General features: G+C 42.0%; 1 protein-coding gene across 3 annotated transcripts in view; it reads left to right on the top strand.

Annotated features, from left to right (window-relative positions):
• Positions 1-20325, top strand: part of nek7 (NIMA-related kinase 7) — a 60382-nt gene extending 40057 nt beyond the window's left edge. For 2 of the 3 annotated variants that reach the window (XM_062395413.1, XM_062395411.1), the window contains 3 exons: positions 5829-5923; positions 13693-13806; positions 15956-18753. In XM_062395413.1, the coding sequence (XP_062251397.1) occupies positions 5829-5923; positions 13693-13806; positions 15956-16066 (320 nt within the window). In that variant the 3' untranslated portion in view covers positions 16067-18753. Of the gene's footprint in view, positions 1-5828; positions 5924-13692; positions 13807-15955; positions 18754-19883 lie in introns of those variants that run through there. The other variant, XM_062395412.1, reaches the window with a different exon arrangement.
• Positions 20326-22118: the final 1793 nt, after the last annotated feature.

The following is a 22118-nucleotide window of genomic DNA, read 5'->3' as shown; positions in this document are numbered from 1 at the left end:
AGGAGAGTGAAATAGAACTTAGTAATTCTTGATTTTGTAAATATTATACACCGACAACTCTACCACTTCTAGCTTTTTTCTTGTCAGGGAAAACATGTAGCAAATTGCACTTACCACACAACACTGGCTTTAACACAAATGCACACACTCGTCTCCCTCGATTCATGGGTGTTGGAGTGTTCAAAACACTAGCTTACATTTTTAACAATTTGTTAACTGTGTGTTCCTAGCAGCCTTTTACCACTGTGCCATATTGTTTCAGTCTCTCTGTTCCAGCACCTTTTCTGGTGATTAACTGTGCATATACGGCAAAGTCAAGAAAGAGTCGGAGCATATTCACCATTTTGTAATGAACTAGAAGATGGAAGAAATCAAGAAAAACACTAAAAGCTCAATGTTCTGTTTACTGTTCAAGCCTGTAAATTAGGAAGTTTTCCAAGGAACATTTTAAACCAGTGATACATTTTGAGAATGTAGGGATATCCGAAGACTGTCCTTAAAAGAAGGAAGAGGGAAAAATGCCAGAACACAAGCAGAATTTTCAGTGTTTTACACTTTCAATCATTGATTAAGATAAGATGGACCTCTGTTAATGTGAATGCATTTCCTGCCAAACCTTGCTCCAGATACAATCACAAAAAATGATGTTATTGTATTACAAATATTTATAGAAAATATGTCTAAATATATAACAATACAACTAATAAAAGGTACAAAAATCTAAAAAATATACATATAGAAAAAGTAGTAATTGAAATGACATGAGAAGTATTGCACATGATAATAAATGTTATATTGCATATATTATTGTACAAGATAATAACAGAACTGATATTATACATGAAATAATAAAAAATCATATTATTTTGATAGCACGAAAAAGTCATTCCCTGAATTCAAACTCTTTAAGCAAGAACAGAAAAATCTAGAAAGTATATACACAAAGATATACGCTGTCATTCGCACTGTCTTGCTTCCCTATTTCACGCTGTTATTACCACAAGCGGCGCGCTATATGCAGCCCCTGTACAGCCGCAGCCCAGCCTTTGAAAGTGTGAATCACATGATGAACTCAGCAGAAGCTCGATCAGCGAAGCAGCCTGCGGTGCTGGCAGAGCGGGGTGAAACGTGCCTGTGATTGCTCATTAAACGTTGAGTCCGCAGCACCCTCTTTAGGCTGACGGAGGAGAGGCAGCCCCACAAGCTGAGGGGTCAACTGGAATACTCCACTCATTAATTCCTAGCAAACAGAACTGATTTGTTAATCTACACAGCTCACAGTGTAATATTTACAGTTTTTTTTCTTTTATATGTAGATGCATTTGACATGATATTATATGTATGACGAGAATGCATATGTTATTTTCAAAGATGAATTTTATTTGTTCTTATATCACTACAGTAATTTGTATTCTTTTAAGAATATTTTAACCAAAAAAGGATGTTTGGTAGAATGTTTTCCAAGATGATCTTGGGCTATCAAGACGGATGATGTCCTAGGTTATTGTGACCTGTCAACAAGGGATTCTGAGTGCGTCACTGGCTTTCCACTTGACATTTCTTGCTGTGCGTTTTAAACAGCTGATCTCCTCTTTCTTTGTCACCTTTCCTTCTCTCCTGCTGCTTTTTCTTCATCTTGCTCATCCTCACTTCTCCTCCCCTCTGTCCCTCCCTCTGGCGCCCTGACTTTTAGTCAAAAAGAAAGACAAAGGTGGAGGAGAAAGAGAGAGAAGGTGAGAGAAAACTAGAGTTGGAGAATGGAGGACATCACACAGAGAGAGGAATAGAGAGAGAGAGGGGGGAGAAAGCAATATGTCAGAAAAAGAAAGGTGTATGAGAAAAAGAACGAGTGACAAAGAAACCAAAAAAGAGTGCCGGGTGCGAGAGAGGAGAACGTGACAGAGTGACAATGAAAAGAAGAGGAGACAAAAACAAAGCAAAGAGAAAGGAAACAAAGTTTGCAGCAGTGTAAGAGGAGAGAATATGACAATGTGACAGAAAAAAATGAAGGAGAAAAGAGAAAACATGAGTGAGAGAGGGATAGAAAGAAAGAGTGTGTTTACGTTCGCGTGTGTGCGTGCATGCACACAAGCGAACGTACACACACTCTTTCTTTCTATCCCTCTCTCACTCATTTTTTGTACTCGCATGCCCAATCACGTGCCAGCGTGGGTCTGTAATGAGCCCAGCCACCCAGCTGAACAGTAGAGCAGGGTGGTGGAGCTGAGATGGAGGTCCAGGCATACAGCCTGTCAGCTCCTAGGCTTTCAACTCGGCTGCTCAGCAGCCTGCAGACACTCAGACTCTCTTACACACACACACACACACACACACACACACACACACACACACACACACACACACACACACACTCTTTGTCTCCTATACAGATGAATGTTGAGATGTACATCCACATGGGGGTTGGACGAAAGAACATACATATGAAAGAGCAGATAACCGTTCACATATAGTCATCATCATATATACATCATACATATCCACTTGGGACTTAAGACAAAAATAAACACAAGCATGCAAAAGACACCCACTACACACGTTATGCTTTCCAGTGTTGAGGATGTAGGGTTATGGAAAGAGTTGGATGAAAGCAAAAAAAGAACAAAAGATGAGAAGTAACAGGAAAGCTAATGCAATCATTAGAGAAAAGAGAGACTAGCCAATTGGCAGTAATAAGTAGTATAATAAACCAATAATTAACACCTGTAATGAGAAAGGTGTTGAAGATGAGTACCGGGGGAAATGGAGGAAAAGAGGAGGAGAGCGAACAAAATGGAAGCAGACTGGAGTAGGAGAGGCATGTGTTGAAAAAATATATTATGACTGTTTCAATGTGTTTCAATGTGTATATGAAGACTTTATTAACTTATAAAGCCAAACAAGCGAGACATGAAATGAAGAGGCGTAGGTGGAGGACCAAAGAGGGAGTGAGGGCTCACCAAGACGTATAGAACACCAAGGAAAACATAATTGAATTATAAGATAATACAGAAAACATCCCCTGACTATGGTGATAAATCGTTTCTGGCTGTGCTCCTGACTAATAGTTGAAATCTTTTGTCTGTTAAAACCCTCTGGAGTGGCAGTTTCAAAACTCCTGCACTGGCTCTGAATCAGAACTGTGTTATTAAAGATTGAGAATTTATCATGACTGATGTGCATGTAGAGATTCATGCAGTTCAGGGAGGGAGCGTGTATAACCTAGGTCATCTGTAATTAAAATTCACAGACATCCACTAAACACCTTACATCCAGACGGTAGACGCTAGTTTGGTGGTTGCACACAGAAAAGCTTCAGGTCCCCACAGCAGAAGAGTCTCATCCCTGTTTAAAACACACAGATGTAAAACTGGTGATGGATCACAGATTAGGGAGCGTTAACACATTTAATGAGTGCTATGCACGAAATGCTTCACTATATTTGAATGGTCCATTTAAAGCTTTAAGTGTACAGGAAATTGCAGCAAGTCTGTGCAATTATATCAATAAATGTATTTTAAACTACGGGAACTGTGAAAATTGTTAATTTTCAAAAGAGCAGGGTTCTTTACACTGGATAGGATCTCACCTCCTATATAGTAACGCTTACCCTGTTACACAGAGAATACAGTGTTGTCATAGACATCCACAATAATTGAATTCAATCCCAACATGGCTTTCAATTTAATTGCATGAATAAGTAATGTACCCTTAATTTAGCATGCTGAAGGAGCCAGAGTCGGGCGCTGCGGCCTTTTTTTTATGCTACTATTAGCATAAGAGAGGCTGATTCTTTTAATCAACTAATAATGAATGTTAGGGGAGCTTGTTCAGACCGTACCATGAGATCTCACAGCGAATACACACACCCACATACACAAACACACACACGCGAATACACACACAAGAAAAAACCACAGTACAAACCTGATGACCAATTAAAATGGCAATCCCCAGTCCCCAGTTTATTCTTCTGCGTGCTCTCTCTTGCTTCTGGCTGTGCAGATGCTGATTATTTTTGGAATGACAGGTAACACTTCATTATTCAAAACCGCACCTTTTAAGATAAAAGCTTGGTTTTTTTCAACTCAATTAGATGTGCACCAAAATTAAAAGTGCTACCTTTCATTTCATTTCCCAGAGACTTCAAATCTAATACCCAGTCTGTATTAGTTCTGTTAATTGCAATTACATCAGTTCAGTTTCCTCCAACCTGTTAATGTGCAGAGCGGCTCTGGAGAGTTCGTATGAGTATGGAGTATGGATTTTTTTTTTCCTCTATATTACTGCCAGCTGACTTTCCTTCGGAGTTCCACTTGAGAGCTGTTCTCACCCCGCCATCTCACTGCAACTGTTGAGTGTGTACTGTAAATGCAACAACCATCAGATCCCCTCTATCAAAACTCATCACTACACTATAGGTCAGATCTGACAGGGTAAAAGGGATTAAATTGAAAATACACTGCTTTTAAATTCAAATTGTGTCTGATCTCATATGTACAACAGATCAATGAGGAAGTCCATAGTTAGCCCTTTCATTCTGTGGTGTTAAGTGCTATTTAAGATTTAAATCCATTAGTTACTTCATATTTTTTTTTACTAGTATATGCACCCTCAGAATTAGCTGGTGTTGATTTGACTGGAAAGCTGAGAAGTATTGTACAGCACCGAACACACAGAATTTTAAATTAGCAGAAAATGTTAGTAATTAACAGGGAACAGTGTGAGGTTATTGTTGTCAAATATACAAGGTTAATAATCATTGTGGATTTAATGCCAGACGATGTTGATTATTTTGTCATTTAAAGCATAAGACACACAGCCTACACACTCTGCATGCTGCAATGCTACTGATGGAAGTTGTACAGCAGCGCATCACTGTCCGAGCAGCTGTCGTCATTCTAAGTCAGCAAGCCCTCGACTCACAGGTTTGTTTGAGGGGGTTTGGAGATAGAAGCCTGAGAGCTGCCAAGCACAGGTTAAAGAGCTCCTAAGATTTCCTTCCTTAAACCCTATGCGATTAATGTGGAACCTCTCCTGGATGTGCTTGGTGGACTTTTACATGGGAAATCACAATAAACAGAAAGAAAATGCAGGGAGGAAAAAGGCATCTGGTCATATTCAGCTAAGAAAGCAGCAAATCTCCAAAGCTTCCTGCGGTGCGTTGTGCATGTGATGTTGAGAGCTGGGGTTCCTTGTCGTGTCCGTTCGGATGAAGATCTGATTCATTGGCCCTCCGCCAGTCGCCATGGCAGTTTGGGATTCTTGAGTTTCAAAACCAGAACCAGAAAGTGGCCAACTTTTAAGTTTCCACCACTGCTCCCCAGGCATATTCACTGACTACTGTTTCAGATCATTACCGAGCTCCAGTAATCAAAACTGATTTATGTGTATTTTGTGTGTGCGTGTGTGTCTGCTGTACATATGTTTGCAACTTTGTGGTACTTGCACAATTGCATGCACTGTATATGGGTGTACATGATGAAATGTAACCTTATTAAATTTGATCTTACCTAGAATTAACAGAGAGAATCCACTTTTACGTTGGTTTTGTTATGGTTTTTGTGCTATAGCTAAAAAAAACAGTAAAGTATTGCAGCCCCTGAATGTGTCACAGTTTGAGACTACACCTCCGTTCCTCGCCCGCTTCTCTGGGCTGTGTGAGCTGTGTCAGTGATGCTGATGAACTGGGGGGGGGTTTGCAATGCAAAGTGTTAACACTCACTCTCTTTTTGTCTTGTTCTCTTCTGCCTCCTTCTATCTCCTTCTGTCCTCTCACCCCCCACCACCTTCTGCCTCTCCCCCTCCTTCCCCCCTTGTCTGTGTTCCAGTGGGTACTCCTTACTACATGTCACCGGAGAGGATACATGAAAACGGATACAACTTCAAATCTGACATCTGGTCGCTAGGATGTCTGCTCTATGAGGTAAACTATGGGAATATGTGCACATACTGTCACCCTGCAGTCGACTGCAGGAGTGACGTGAGAACACAGCGGCTGGGACACACACACACACAAACAAACAAACAAACCAACAAACCATCCTCAATCCCACATATAAGGCAGTACTATAAGAAAATATATACAGGTATTTACGCTTCCCCACAGAGTGATGCTGTTTTTACAATGAGCATCACTAGACATGCAAAGGAAAACAATGCACGCTCTTTTGTCACAGTTTAATAATTAAAACTTGGAATGCTGTGTCATAATTCTTTACCTCATATCCCTCGTGTTCCTCGCTTCTGTCCCTGGCTCAACTCTGAGGCTGGGTTTTTTAGGCAAGGTACCTGCTGAATGTTGAAAAGCTGTTGAGTGAGGAGAACTGACATGGCCATGTGTTTTAGATAAGGCTGCCCAGTGACACTGACTAGTTTGATTAGTCAGGAGTAAACCACCACAGGGCTGCGGACCACACTGAGAGCAGACAAGCCCGGGAGGAGCACACAGCGCAGGGAACAAAGAGGGGAGAGTGAGGAGCTGAATAATGATGGACATGAATGATAGCAGTCAATCTGATTTTTCACCTTGCCAACTCTCGCCTGCACTGAATACAAACAGACATGCACGAAGTCAGAGACACACTGCCGGGCAAGGAAACACCCACAGTTTCCTCTCCTGCTCTCTCCCAACTCCCCTGAGCTGCTGATCACTTGGGCTGCATTTCAACGCACCGGTGACTGCACCTCCTCTACAGCGCCCCAGGCATAGAGGTGGAGAGAACGCACGGAAGAAGTTTTGAGCTCAGCTTGCAGGTCATGGTTGCTCAGAGACCACAGTCCTTCATGCTAATTAGTTCCCCACAATGCACTATGGTAATGCACGGCTGTGGTTGGCTTACAGCGGTGGGTGCTGCAGGTCACAGTCTGTTTTTGTACTTTTGTGTTTGTGGTGCACTCGTGTGTTTTGCACAGAAGATGCTACTTGAGTTGTTAATAAAAATCTGACTTCTTTTTTACGCTGCTCCAGTTGTGTAGTTGATGTAGGTGTCATGATTGTGTAACCAAACAAGCACCAATTAGTTTAGTTAAAATGAGGTAATTCCGATGTGCGCCATGTTGTAAGGATGAGATGGGTTTATTTTTCACTGAGTTAGTTGTAAGTGATATGACGATCAAGGTTTATTTAAAAACTACGTTATTAATCCCAGTTACTGCCTTTTGAACATGTTATCTCAGAAACGCTTCCTAGAATTTATTCCAAACTTCGTACGAATGCTCAGTTGGACTCACAGATGATTTGATTAGATTTTGGTGATTATGTGTCCTGGTGGCCTCACAGCATGTTTTTGGCCTTTTGCACTTGATAGCTCATCTTTATTTTTCAGTAATTTGTTCAAATTTTTAACCAGTGTTCAAACCCTAACTAATTCGATTTCAGTGGTCAAAGGTCATGGTGACCTCATACCATACATGTGACATGTTAAGATCACCTGTAGGGACTGAATCTGGCCTGGTCGGACAGAGGGATACAGCTGCTGGGCAGCATTTCTCATTTTCAACATCAGACGGCATTACATCATTTTGACATTTTCCCCAAATCCTTCCAACATTTTGTTGGGGAGCTTCTCAGTTTGAAATTGTCATGGTGCTGCATGTGGAGTTTTAGCATTGATTGTTTTACAGTTTCAGTCGCGGCGCGGTGCATTGATCTGTTTTACCTTTCACCACAGGAGAACTGCTAGGGGTCACAGTAGAGACGAAACACTGAGAAAAGCCAAGATGCAGACCAGAAATGAGGAGAGCAAAGGAGAGAGCTATGGAGAGCAAACGTGAAAAAATGGAGGGGAAACCTATTAATCCCTGAGGAGGTCAGAGGACTGTGAATGAAGATATAAGGTGGAAAAGTTTAGGAATCTATACAGGAACAATATAGGAAGCTAGTGGAGGGTGAGGGCTTGGTCCTAAGAGAGAATGAGAAGAAAGAGCAGATGGAAGGTTAGACAGACGGGGAACAGAGGGTGAGAAGTGGAAGGGAAAAATAACAAATAGCAAGAGCAGGGTTATAGATTGCTGGAGCGAAGAGAGAGATGGGGGGTGTTCATTCAGAGAGAAAGTACTGTTGGTACATGAGCAGAGACAGAACTCCAACCACCAGGTCAAGGTGAGCCATGCAAGGAGCCTGTGGAGATAAAGATTTTACAGCCTCATTGTTTCCAGAGGAGGGCTCACCACGTCATGCATATTCTCTTTGAAGAACAGACCCTTGCTTGCCAACTTCTTGGTAAGTGGGCTGCGTGCTACATTTTGGTGTCAGGAAACTTGCCTCCATCTCTCCCAAACTCTCTCCTCCATCCCCCTCTAGACTGTTCTCCTCCCCTCTTGTAGGTTCCCCTCCGTAGGCCTCCCTTTCCTCACTTAACCTTCAGGCATCAGAAATTCACATAGAAATCAATGCCTGATCCCTTTGGTACACATTGATTTCACTCTGGACATACAGTGGGGGCCGAGGTTTCGTGTGTTGAGGTTTTTGCCTGTGTGCATTCACGATCACGTGCGTTTTCATCCAAGGGAGCTCGGTTCCTTACGTGTGAAACGGCTCAGTTTGAGAGCGCCTGCAGTTTTCATTCTTGTGCTTGAGGGTTGGTTAAGGGTCCATATGTCAATACCTGGTCATTGTATCTGCGTCTGTCTTCATCTCCCAGTCTGTTTGATCCCTTTCTCCTCGTGTCTAACCTCATTACATCACCTGACACTGCCCTGTGCCTCCTCAGCGAGGTAAACAGGGACGCTGCACTCGTCAGGGTTGTTGCCGAGAGTGACAAGGAAAATGTTTCGGTCGCATGCCAGTCGGAGATGGCAGGGGTCTCTCCTTTTGCTCCCAATCAAAATGTCTTATTAGATATTTACATCAGTATTTCTCCGGCTCTCTGCATTACACGCACACTCTCTGATCTCCTTTTTGTACGCATGTGTCGTGGTTGTATAAAGGTTCGTAAAAGAAGTAGAATATCTTGAAAAGCTTTACAAGATCTGTCTCCTTCCTGTATGGAACTCACTCATCCATACCTCTCACTGTGCCTCTGTCCCCTGCTTCCTGCCTCAACCCGTGTCCCTCTCTTGTTTTGCTGTTGGTTTTACAAGACCCAAAAAAGGCTGGGTTCCCAGGAGCTGGGGTTTTACATGTGATGAGCTGCCCCTGTGGCTATGTCTCTGCATGTTTTTAAAAGAGAAGTTGTTTTTTTCATACTAAGCCTGCTTGTTCTTTAACCCTTTTCATACTGTGTGCCTCTTTTGATGCGTTAACACCCACGTTCCTCGCACCAGTATCAGTGTCTGGCCTTGACATGTCCAACAAACTGTTTAACCAACGTTTGAGCTGTATCTCAAGCATTTTATTTTCTACCACTTTATAAATTTCTTGATACCTAACCTTTCTTATTTATCCACTCTCTCCTTCCCATCCTGATGAAACACTTACTTTATGGTTTTTTATCTTTTATTAATAACAAAATATTCAACTCAGTTGTACCTCTATAATCTCAAACCAAGAAAATGTCTTAAAAGAATGAAGACTATTTTAGTTTCATATTTTGAACAAAAGTTAAATGAAAAGACCAAGACCAATCGCATGTTGTAAATTAGATACCAAACTAATGAAGCCTACTTTTTTTGGACAGATTAAACAAACTAGAAAAACATTGTAGTGATGTTTTGGAGGAGCTGGTAGGGAGATGTTTAGAAAGAGCCAGGTCATTTAGCTGTTATAAGCTAAATCGGTCGCCGCTTCATATTTAACCAACAACTAACTGGTATCGATATTTGGATCAATTAACTCATAAACAAGTTTCCCAAATAGTTTTTTTTTCCTTTTATGTTTCACATTTCAAAGGTCAGCATTCAGCTCAGATGGGGACACTGGGGAAACACTTATTATCAGTCTTCCTCAAAAGTTCAGCTTCGCGGAACAATCTTGCTCTTTTACCACATGCGTCTATTCTTCTTCTTCTTGTCTTTCTTTCTTCTTTCCCTCTTCCCTTTTTAGTGTGTTGAAGTAGAGAAGTGATGACTCCACTGGGTGTAGGTATATTTTTAATGACTGTCCCTGCTCTGTGACTTATCCCCTTGATTAATATATCATCATAAAGCCACATGAAGGACCAGTGAGAACATGAAAAAGTCATGCTTTGCTCACTTCTACAGTAATATAGTTGTGTGTATGCGTGCATGTGTGTGTCTGTCTGTGTGTGATAGAGTGAGAGAGAGAGAGCTAGAAAGAGAAAGGGAGACTGAGGGATACAAATATTCAAATATACATGTGTCTTGTATGTGTGTGTTAACATTTAGATGTTTATTTTGATGTGGCATATGCCTATAATTGTATGTGTGTTTATAATTGAGTAACTGAGAACTTAAGAGAAGCCCTTTGGTCCCAGGCTGTAAGGGCTCCAGGGATGAAGGGGGGAGGAAGAAGAGGAAGACGGGAGCCTTCCGTAGCTCTTTTTTAATTGGTGTACAGGGAAGTACACTGAAGAGAGAGGAAGAGAGAAAGAGATGGATCGGTGTTAATTAAACTGGAAGACCCCATCCAGACCTTGTACATGGACAGAGATGCTGGCTTTACATGCCTGGGCTGAGGAGGGCACAACCTGGCCAGCTGAAGATGTGCTAAGGAACAAAGGAGTGTGTGTGCATGCGTGTGTACGTGTGTGCGTGCGTGTGGGTGTGTGTGTTCTGCCACCAGCAGCTCACACCCCTCAGACAGACAGCAGGCATGCGTGTGCATTGTATGTCTTTCGAATATCAATGAACCATACACACAAACACACACACCCACACACACAAACACACACACACACACACACAGTCAGTCTCACAATCACACACCAGGGATGCAGAGGTCAGAGAGTGAGTCAATCATCTAACCCTGCAATGACATGTCTGAAAAAGGAGTAAATGTGTGTCTGTGGGCATGCGTTTGCGTGTGTGTGCGTGCGTGCGTGCTGAGAGCAGGGGGCCGGCAGCTGTCAGGGGCTCGGAGCAGCAGGCACTAATGAAGCAGATGAATAGTGCAAAAACTCCCAAATACAAACAGGACAGTTGACATTTTTCATCTGTCAAAAGCAGAAGATGCATGAAAATACGATGGGGTCTTGTTTAACCCTTTGCCTCCTGGTGCTTCGGGCTGGGTTTCTTCCTTTTCTCCCTCTGTTTCTGTCCCTCCCCCCTTTTCCTCCTACTGAGTTTCTGAGAAGCTCTGTGCAGCCCTGACACACAACCCGCAAACATACACACTGCCTTCTAAGTGGTATAAGAATATTTGTTTAAATCAGTTAAGAGTATTTTCACATGTGGTCTTTTGGAAAACATTGAAGTGTTAAGAATATTAATTAATAAATGAAAATCTTGTTATTGCATTTTTAAAGCTTTTAAGTGTAGTCGCTTCGAAGTGATGAGTTTCAGAAAATAAAGTGCAATGCTACCTTTAGATGCTTTAAGTCTTCAGCACAATTACTTTTCCTGCCAGACACTTTATAAAATGTCCTACAAAATATTCCAGTTAGAGTGTTGATTTTTTCCAACATGCAACATATACGCACAACAGGAAAATACAAAATTTGGAAATAAATTAATTGAAAATAAATATCCCAGGTTGAAAAGGAGGAATCATAAACGTAAAAGATGCAGACAAATTGCCAAAGTGAAAAGACGATGAGATTAGAGAGTGATGAGGGCCGCCGTCTCACAAACTGAGGATTTGTTTATAGGACCTGGTTGATGGCAATTGAGCTGCTTAAGCATTTTAACACTGTTGCAGCTGTTTTTGTCTGGCACACCATATGTCGCACCAGATACCATATATGTTAATTCTAACAGTGTGTCCTTAAAAGTCTGTAGGATTAGTGTTTGTATCTGTGTGTTTCTTAATCACTGTACAATCAGATGTGAACTCTTGGGTGAGAGATATGAGGCTTTGTTACCAGTAGAAGTGCATCATTGCTGACACACACAGGAACGAGCGTCTCCACACGCCCCTCATCACTGTCGCCCACCTGCTGTGCCAGTCTCGGTATTAATCGCTGGAGCAGAGGGAGAAAGGGTGTCCAAGGAGAGAGGGAGGGGAATCCTCTTTACTTACTGTTCCCATGCGTTTTTCGTGAGGATGTATCATATTAATGCGAGTGTTTGATTAACTGAGCGGATGAGTGAGCGATAGTGGATGGTGTCCAGAAGAGAGATGGCCCGCTGAGATGCTGCTGTCATCTTGACTTCCCACTGGAAGCTGTGACAGAGACGCTGTCAAAATCAGCCCGATAGGGAGCGGGAACTTTTCTCTCTCTGCACCATCAATGTCTGACACATTTTTTCAGTGAAGACTAAAATGAAGAAGCTGTTTACAAATTGGAGATGTGCTCTGCACTTCTTGGGCAGCGTCTGTTACCCTCAAAGCTACAAGCAACAGAGCTAGAAACCCTCGACTTGGTAAGGATAGGTAGAAGTAATAACTGACCTAACAGATGAGCTGATGGAGAGACCTGTTGACTAGAGACTGACCAATTTATTTGTTGGCTGATAAAAGTGTATACTTTTCAAGATACTGCTTGAAATGTTTGGTTGGGCATCGGTGAGTATGTGAAACTCTGTACTGATCCAATACCACTTCTTTTAAATATATTATTTCCACCCAGATTAAATTGCAGTTTTCTTTACCGGTACTCACTTCTTCTTCGCTGCTCCAACACAGCATATCCTTTTTGTAGAGCGTGGAATAAGTGATTTCTGGTATCATAACTGAGTCAGAGCTAAAATGTCAGCAGTTTGGTTGTTTGATTTCACGCTGGAAAGTCCCTCAAGTCAAATTGTGAGATATCTCTTTGGGCTGGCTAGCCTTAGCATTAAACCTCACAACAAGGATTGCAATCATAGCAATCATTCAGGGTTAGTAGCATACAGCCGGTAAACTACGTGATTTAAGACCAGCTATCGGAATCAGGAAGGGAAAATGGTTCCTGTTGCTGAGACTGTCTGGGCCCAACACATAAGCATCAACAGTTTATTTTGAAAGAGGAAAAAAAAAGAATATCTGTGTGCTTTTTATGCAGGTCTGCTGTCAGCTTCACCTTGCACACTCATATTCAAATAACAGGAAGTCAGTCAGTCACAAGTCTGGCAAAAGTGCATGCCATGTTTTATACGCTAAGAGAGGCGGAGGGGGATTTTTCTCCTATTTCCACTCACCAGCGAAGGTCTCATGCTTTCCACACTTCCTTACCATTCCCATTTGCCCTCCCTCCGTTCTGCCTGCTTGCATTTGTTTTCAGGAGGATACAGTTTTCGAGCTGCTCCAGCAAACTGAAAAATTCGCTCCGACCGCATCCCTGCACCCCACCTCTCGTTCTTTTCCATCCTCAAATCTTTGTTTCCTCTCATTCTCATCTCGAAGTTTTGGAAGCAATGCAGCAGAAAGGGCCAACAAACTGGAGGAAAACATACAGACGCTAAGGGAGGCTCTCGTGGAATTGTCTATCTTGGTTCACTTGAATTTTAGACCATCGCTCATTCCACTACGAATAAAAATACATACATGTATTTGTGTATGTTCACAAAACTTTTTGTTGAATAGCTTGATGGCAATACTTTTAGTACACCACATTATTTTCTGTGTAGCACCTGTTGAGAATTTTACTTCACCCTCTTATACCATGGCCTCTTGTCATCTCACCATCTCCTTTCTCTCACATCTTTATTTTTCAGATGGCAGCTCTACAGAGCCCGTTCTATGGGGATAAGATGAACCTTTACTCCCTTTGTAAGAAGATAGAACAGTGTGACTACCCCCCTCTTCCCTCAGATCACTACTCAGAGGAGGTGAGTACTGTCTCAGTTGTCTTTTCCTGCCACGGACCTGCTCAGTGTTTTTAAAAGAGCTCACGATCGTCTCTGCTCCTTTAGAAGAAACTGTCGAAATATTTAACATGTTCAAACGCTCTACTGTTCCAAGCAATAGTGGCTCGTTCCGCCTCCTCTGTGGAGGTTCGCTGATTTTTACTTCTACTGACCAAATTAATTTTTCTTATATGTAAGTGTAATCCACCCAACTGTCTGAACCATGATATTACCCTGTGATCAAAAGGCCGGCTATGATTTTTAAATTAAACGCACATATCAAAAGCATCTGGCCGTGCTACAGAGTGAGGTGAAACTAAATGGGCTGGAGAGTCATGTTTCCCTAAACTAAATGTTAAATCATCTGCTGTAATTCTGCGTTGACTTATCCCTGCACCCAAAAATGTAATTTAGTCGGGTTGTGGTCAAATGTTGTCTTATTGGTGATTGCCGGTGACATGTGTATGAGTGTGCATGGCTTTGTGTTGCATGTCCTCATTGTGTGGGTGGCATTTCTTCTCTCTAACACACACACACACACACACAGTCACACACTATGACTTCAGAGGACGTAACTTTGACTTACATTGATTTCCTTCAGACCTTAACCTGCAACCTAACTTTAAACTAAACCTTTCTTTAAAACATGTCTTCACTTTACTTACATTTTGTCCCCATAATGAAAATAAGTCCCCATTGTGTGAGTGTGTAAACAGATTCAGATTATAGTGACATAAAATAGAGAAAAATTAGCACAACTTTACGTATGAAAGCCACAAACTATAACATTTCTGATTGTTAACGTGAAAATGTCAGTCTTTGAATCCAAATTTAATGTCATAAAGTTCTTAACAGCAGTAAAATCTTCACACTGTCTTATTTAAGTTTCATTTTGGACATATTAGTTTTAAATGAATCGAAACTTACTTCTATGATCCGGACTGACACAGTCCACAGTGTGTTATTTTAAGTGACTATCCTAATTCATGTCTCCGGGGTCAGACACTAATCCCTGCAGAGCCGATACAGTGAGATTTACTCCATTAGGCTGATGGAGGCTAATTGTAAAACCTCCTCGATGTCTGATGTGTATTTTTATGTATGCAACAGATATTGTGCAAATTTTATATTTGTTATTGAAGCACACAGACACACACCACAGTGAGCTACTGTGTTGCCCCACATGTCACCCCCATCCAGGAGAAAGGGAGACAAAGCGAAAGAGAGAGGGAATGATAGAGCGGGAGACAGGGCGATGGAGAGATGGAGATGAGGGGGGTGCCTGCAGCGCCTGTCGGGATGTAAACAATGCTCCTGAAGGATCGGCAGCAAACTGTCAGCTGCTCATCTTTGTTGTGTCATTTAACCATCTCCATCTATGCTTCCCCCCCACGCCTCCCTTCACTCGCTCCCACTCCCTCCACCTGACACTCCCCCACCCCACTCGCCATGCAAAGAAGCACATGAATATTTTACATATCTGCCTCCCCCCCTCCACCACCACCACCATTGCCATTCTGTGGGACTAATTCTCAGTCTGAATTTGCATGTTTCTCTCACTTTCTCGCTCAGGCACACACACACACACACACACACACACACACACACACGTGTGTACAGCGGCTGACGAGAACCCATCCAAGCTGGTGCCATGCAACAACGGCCGTTGGTAGACGGTTACCATAGCGACCTCGCGTAGAATTTGTTTTTTTTTCCTCTTTCCTCTCCATCTTTTATTCTCTTCTTTTTTTAATGATGGTGGTGGCTGTTCCGCCAGCAAGCCTGTCTATCTATCTGCTCCAATCAGCCGCTTCGCTCAGCTTCAAGATGGCAATGGAGTGGCAGCAGTGTGTGTCTGTGTGTGTGTGTGGGTGTGTGCGTGCGTGTGTGTGCGCCCCCATTCCAGACGTTTGCCGGCGGATGTGCCCGGTGGGCTCTTGTACAAATGGATTCAGCCGACCAATAAGTGATTAGAGCTCTAACCCATCTCCACGTCTTTGTCTCAGTTACCTGTTGCTAATGAGAAAATTTGCGGATCTGCTCTTTTAAAAAAAATCAGTTTCATTAGAGTGTCATTGACTAAATCCTTTCTCTCTACCTCCCCCCCCCCTTCCTGTCCGTCTGCCTGCAGCTGAGGAACTTGGTAGATATGTGCATCAACCCCGACCCAGAGAAGAGGCCGGACATCACCTACGTGTACGACATCGCCAAACAAATGCAGAACCACACACAGGGCAGCTAAGCCCAAAGTTACACACCTGACCGCTTTGCAGAACTTCTCCCGACAATCCCCCCCCGCCCCCCGCCCCGCTTTTCATGTTGGACTTGTACACATCTTTCAGCTTTTATACAACAACTTAGTCCAGAGTTTAGCTCCCTGTGATGATTAGAGCCTGAAACAGATTGATATTTCCAGGGTGATGCCACAGTCTACAACACCACTGACTCCCAAACCATTTCTGCCCTACGATAAAGATTATAGAGATTATAATTTTTTTGTCACGTGGAACTCCCATTCCTTAGGTTTCAATGTTACACCCCCTGAGAATCAGTGTCTTGTAGCTCATTGATGTGTTTGTTGCTGTGGCTTTAAAAAGCATGTCCGTTGTATTTTCACATAAGGAAGTAAAGCCATTCCTCGGAAGATTCTGTTTAAAGCAGATATACTAGAAAATGTTCAAATTAGCAAACAAGAGTGTGATGTCCAGTGTTGCCTGCTGTCCTCAAAGCAATTCATCAATGCAAAGATTATTCAAAATAGCATCTTTTGTTTTGATGCGTCCCGTGTTCAACAAATGGCCCAAAAAAAAACAGACCGTGAAAACTTTTAGAACGACGGTACCTCTGAAGTGAAGAGATTCTCAATCAATGTCAGAAGAAGTGAGAGACGTACATAGCGGTATTGACGGTTGAAGTGTTGTTGTGTTGCACTTTAAAAAACGAATCCTGGTAAAAGAAGGCTGGAAGGGCGATCACGCCTAATGAATGTATTAGGAAAGGAAAGATCATCTGCAGGGTAGACTTGAGATGCGCTGGGGGAAGAAACATGGGCAGATGTCTCCACAACACTTTGAATGCAAGTCAAGTCGACACCTATGTATTGTCTTTGAAAAGATTCAGAGTGTCTTTTTTTTCTTGACAGCCTGGAAGGAGTGGTAGAAACTGTTACACAAGCTGTTTACCTTCGTCAACGACACCAAAATATCTCCTCCCCAGCTTTAGCAACGTGTACTGTTATTACATAGTGTCAGGTTTAAAAACAAAATTAGATATAATCATGATATAGCAAAGTATGAAATGATTAAACACGTAGTTCTCCATGGACCCACCAGCTTGTTAACGTTGCTGTGTCCGTTTGCAGTGTTGTTATGATGTGTTGAAAGAGATCAGTGCCTCGTGTTGCGTCCATTTCATGAGAAAAATCCCAGCGCGCCTCCAGAACTTCTCCTGAGTTACCAAAGAGGAAAGTCACACGTAGAGAGAGCAGCTTATATATATTAACAGTGTGTTAAAACTTCATGAGAAATGTGTCAGACAAACACAAATATAAGAAACAAGCACCAATAAGGTTTATTTGCTACTGTAGATGAGTGAAGAGGCTCCTGTAGTTTTAATACCAAAGGGTTGTGATGACCCTTTATTCATTTGGAGGGAGGTGATAGATTTTCACATTTTTTTCTTGTAACAGTATAAGTTTTACACCAGTGGGTCACAGACGACCATCACTGACTTGGGCTGGTTTACATAACGACAGTCAGGCCACATGGAAGGTACAGCATGTAAACAATGATTGATAACGCTTTATTTGAGTCTCTTATGACTTATCAAATAGCCTTTTAACTGGTCGGTTGAATTATCGCTCATGTTCTCCATGTTTTAGTTTTTTCTTGTTTTTTTTTAATTAAATCAAAGCTAGTAGGAGCAGGAAAATAAGTTATTTTATTATGGTTAACAGAATATTTTGATAGTGTGTTGCTACAGTTATATTTTCTGAGACGTGCAAATACAGTGTTTGCAATTTTTGTTTGCAATTGTCTTTAATTTTTGCTCCTTTTCTCTTCTAATGAAATGATTTCTTTAAAATAATGTAATAACTACCTTAATTGTTGTTCCTCTTCACCCTCTGTGCTGTTTACCCTCTCTCTCTCTCTCTCGCTCGCTCTTTACCCTCTCAACAAGCACATCTGTGTTACCTTTCAGTATTTTGTAATTTCAGGGGAGCAATCGCTTCAAAGCACTTTCTATATGTTTTAGTCGCTATGCAAAATTTCTTTAATAAATTGGTCGTATTTTACAGCAAAATACCAAAAAATAAATTCTCCGGCGGTCGATGGGAAAACGAGTTTGAGCTTTGACTGTATCTAACCAGTCTTTTCTAAGAGCTTCGATGATTGATTTAAGTTTACACCCTTTTTAGACTCCAAAGCACTGCTGTCGTTTTTTTAAGGATTATTATTTTATAGGTGAGAGTTTGTATGCCCGAACGATGTGGATATTTGTTTTTCCTCTTCGTTCGTGCGGCTCGTCCTCATGCAAACAGCGTTTTAACTAAAACTAAGATTTTCTACACACGACTTCCAAAGAGCAGACTTTCAAAAACCCTGTTTCTGTGTATCTGTGTATACATGTAATAAGTCACGTTAACACTTTGTCTGTGTCTTGATACTGAGTGTTTTTATGTTTTTATGAAACATGACATTGCTCTTCTATGTCCCGGCTTTTTTTTGTTTTTACCTCACCTGACCTTCCTTTTCTGTACACTCCCAAGAGCCTAGGCTTTTTTTTCCAGAAAGTGAAATATTAAATGTTACGGTTAATATTTATTCTTCTGGTAGTCTGATTGTTTTCTGAACATTTCATGTCAAATTATAGACCATCATCACGAATGCCTTGTATGCTAACTAAGATGCAATAAAGCTTTGAAATCTCTCTGGGCCATCGGAGTGAGTGCTTGGAGCTCTTGGAGGTTTTGAAGTGTTCTCATCTGATGGAACAAGCTTTTTAAACTCACCACAGGTTTTAATTGTAAACTTAAGGATATCGATTAAAAACCTGAACGCAAACATGATGATGTTTCTTCAAACTACCGAAAACCAATCTCAGAAAACATTGTCCTGTCCCAGCTGCAGTTCAGAACCATTGTCGGCCGTCACATGCAGCGGCACAAGTTTCATGTTCCCTGAGTTTACAATCTAAGTGTTTTCATATATCACCGTAATGTTAAGTTTATCCATATGAATAAAATGTGTCTATAACGCAGCTGGAGAAGCAACACTTTGTCTATTTTTGTGATTTCATTTTGGGCGGGGGGGGATTATGACACACAAGGTTTTTAACACCTGTGATGATTAAACCGATTTTCATGGAATGAAACTGACAGGTTTTGGTTCACAAGCTCATGAAATCTATAATTACTGTAAAGTTGTATTCAGCATACATGATCCATACATTCCCTCTGCATGGTTTCAATACATTGGAATGTTCACTGTGTGAGGTATGACATGTTAGGAGGAGTTGGCCTTGAAGAGAGGAGTGTGAGTGTGTAGCTGGAGGCTGAGGTGAAGGAATGCTAACAGAATAATAATTAAAACATTATAATTACCATCTTCACGTCTTTGTGCCAATCACCCGGAATCGAAAAAGAGAAACAAGCCTGAAACATCAGAAGTCCGAGACACATCCCAGCTTTTATTTATAACATTAATGTTTATATGTCATGTAGCACATAAAGCACAGGAAGCAAGGTAGCAGGGATTTCATGATTAGCAAATTTTACAGTGGTTTTCTGGTTCTTAGAAATGATGTTTACAACTATTTAATTTCTACACAATAAAAGTACATTAGTTATTTTGTACCAGATGGTAACAGCAATAACCCTAATAGAAAAACAGAAAAAAGTTCACAGCTTCTACTCAGCATTTTTTCCCTATAATAGCAAAAGTTCAGTATGTAGGATTTAGTGGCCTCTAGTGTTGAAGTTGCATATTGCAGTCAACTGAGTACCACTTGATTCATGCTCCGATTATAAGTGAGTGTCTGTGTTTGGTTTGTCCACTCAGGGCCTCTGTAGAAACATGGTGTTGCGTCATGACGGCGTTGGAACGGGTCCATTCCAAACTGAGAAGAACACGATGATTCATGGAAACTGGAAACGAGCCTGAGCCTCTGGTTTGAAACTCAGACTGATCTGCACACTTTCACTGTATTTTTATTTTTCTAACTCCAGCTTAATGCTCGGAGTCCCAAGATTTGCGCGATTTAGATTTGAGACATTAAACCTGCAGCAAGTGAACATTTTCCTTCTCCTTCTAAAGTGTTAACTCCTTCCTGTTTTTACTGTAAAAGTAAAGTTGCAGTCAAGTCGCTGCAGTATCCATCGATAAATATACACAAAAAAACAACACACAGTCTCCTTTCTCCGAGTGTCAACAAAGAAAACATTCTGCCATTCGCTCCAGAGGGGAATTTCTCTCATTTGCGTCGTTTCATTAATTTCGACTGTGTTGTTAGTGTGTTGTTAGTGTGTCTGAGGTCATTACGTGAGTGTTTATGGTCTCCTTCCTCCCAAGTGTTCCCCTGAGTACCACCCCCCCTCCTCCAGTCACACCCTCACTCCATTCAGTATAGGTTTCATATACTCCACCCACCAAACTAACCCGTCCCTCAGGGACCTCTGAATCCCTCTTGGCCGAGGAGGGGGGGGGGGGGGCACCGGTTTCTCTCCCTGTAATGAACTCCACAGGGACGGCTGTTCAGTTTCATCACGGCAGAAATTGCTCCCATGGAGCCGCGAACATAGTGAAAACAAACAAAAGTAAATATCTGAAATTAATACATAAGTTGTTTGGCGCTTCTCAGCGTGGATGGGCCCTGAAGGCCTGAAGGTATGGAGATATTTATATATATCCAGAAACTGGCTCTGCACTTTGGGTGGAATGATTAAAACAAAAAGTTAGGCAGCATGCAGATGATTATTTCCGGTTGTTTACTGTACACCCCAAATCCATTCATACCTAAGTCCATCTTGTGGTGAAAAGCCTTCACTGCAGTTTTCTTCCCCGCTGAGTCCTTTTAACACGTCAATATTCGTATTTTATTTATTTATCAAAAGCAGTTACATGTATATTATTCCTCTTGCAGGCAATAAGCTTTATTAGTGACGAAATGAAAGATTAACGTTGCTTTTTACATATTTATTCCACCTTGTGTTTTTCCGATGTAGTAAATGTACAAAAACCACAATGGACGTTAAAAGTATGAAAAAGTGAATGAACCAGATTTCACATGGGAACATAAATCCAACGTTCTGAACCTGTTTAGTGAAACGACTGATTTCCTGGAGGTTGAAATGTGAAACCAAAGTCTGCTGCTAAAGGACCCTGTATCTGTAGATGCTCACACTTGAACTACACACACACACACACTTGTACTTTAAATAGGGTTTGAACAGAAATACATCAGGATCTTATAAGCGCTGTATGTGTGTGTGTGTGTGTGTGTGTGTGTGTGTGTGTGTGTGTGTGTGTGTGTGTGTGTAGATTAAAGACGGAGCAGAATATTCTCTGAGCTCATCATCTGTCCCAGGTGATCTGTGGGTTCTGAGGCGTAGGAATGGGGCCATTCCAGAGGACATTGACTTGAAAAAAAAAAATATCTTCCCTTTTCCCCCCCGTTTGTTTGTTTTGTTTTTAGAAGCCGGGAATATCAATATTTTTGCACATTTGAAATCGCTTGTGGCGCCTCCTTGGCGATGGCAGCCCGAGCTTCAAACATATTAGTTTGCTGGGAGAAGTGGAATCACCAGGGACAGTCTCCAGACGCGAGCGGGAGCTGCAGCACAGTCCTGTTCATCATTTGAAAGCTGCTATTGTTTGAACCTGAGTAACTTTAAACAGGTGAAGCTCACATTTAGAATGAAACAGTTGTCTTGTAGGCCTCGCTTGGCTTTTCAGGTTGGGATATTTGTCAGCCGCCGCTCTCCGGGGACAACACGGCGAGGTGCAGGTAGAGACAGACGCCGCCTGCAGTCATTTATCAGATGGAAGCCGCACCCAGCAGGCCGCAGCCGGCGTCACTCATCAGCCCCGCTCCTGACACACTAACACATGTGGAGGCAGGCGCACGCACGCTAAACACCACACATAATAAGCATGTGTACACACACAGGACCCCGGTGTAATGAGCGACTCTTACTCTGTGCAGGTCCTACATCTGCAATAACCAGGCCAGCCCGGGGGGGGGGGGGGGGGGGGGGACAGTAAAGTACAAGCAGCCTGCAGTGAGCAGAGCCCCAG

This window comes from Platichthys flesus, chromosome 9 (assembly GCF_949316205.1).
Source record: "Platichthys flesus chromosome 9, fPlaFle2.1, whole genome shotgun sequence".
In the NCBI taxonomy this organism is placed as follows: Eukaryota; Metazoa; Chordata; class Actinopteri; order Pleuronectiformes; family Pleuronectidae; genus Platichthys; species Platichthys flesus.
Note: the sequence above shows the minus strand (reverse complement) of the source record. Positions and strands in the feature narration are given on the sequence as shown.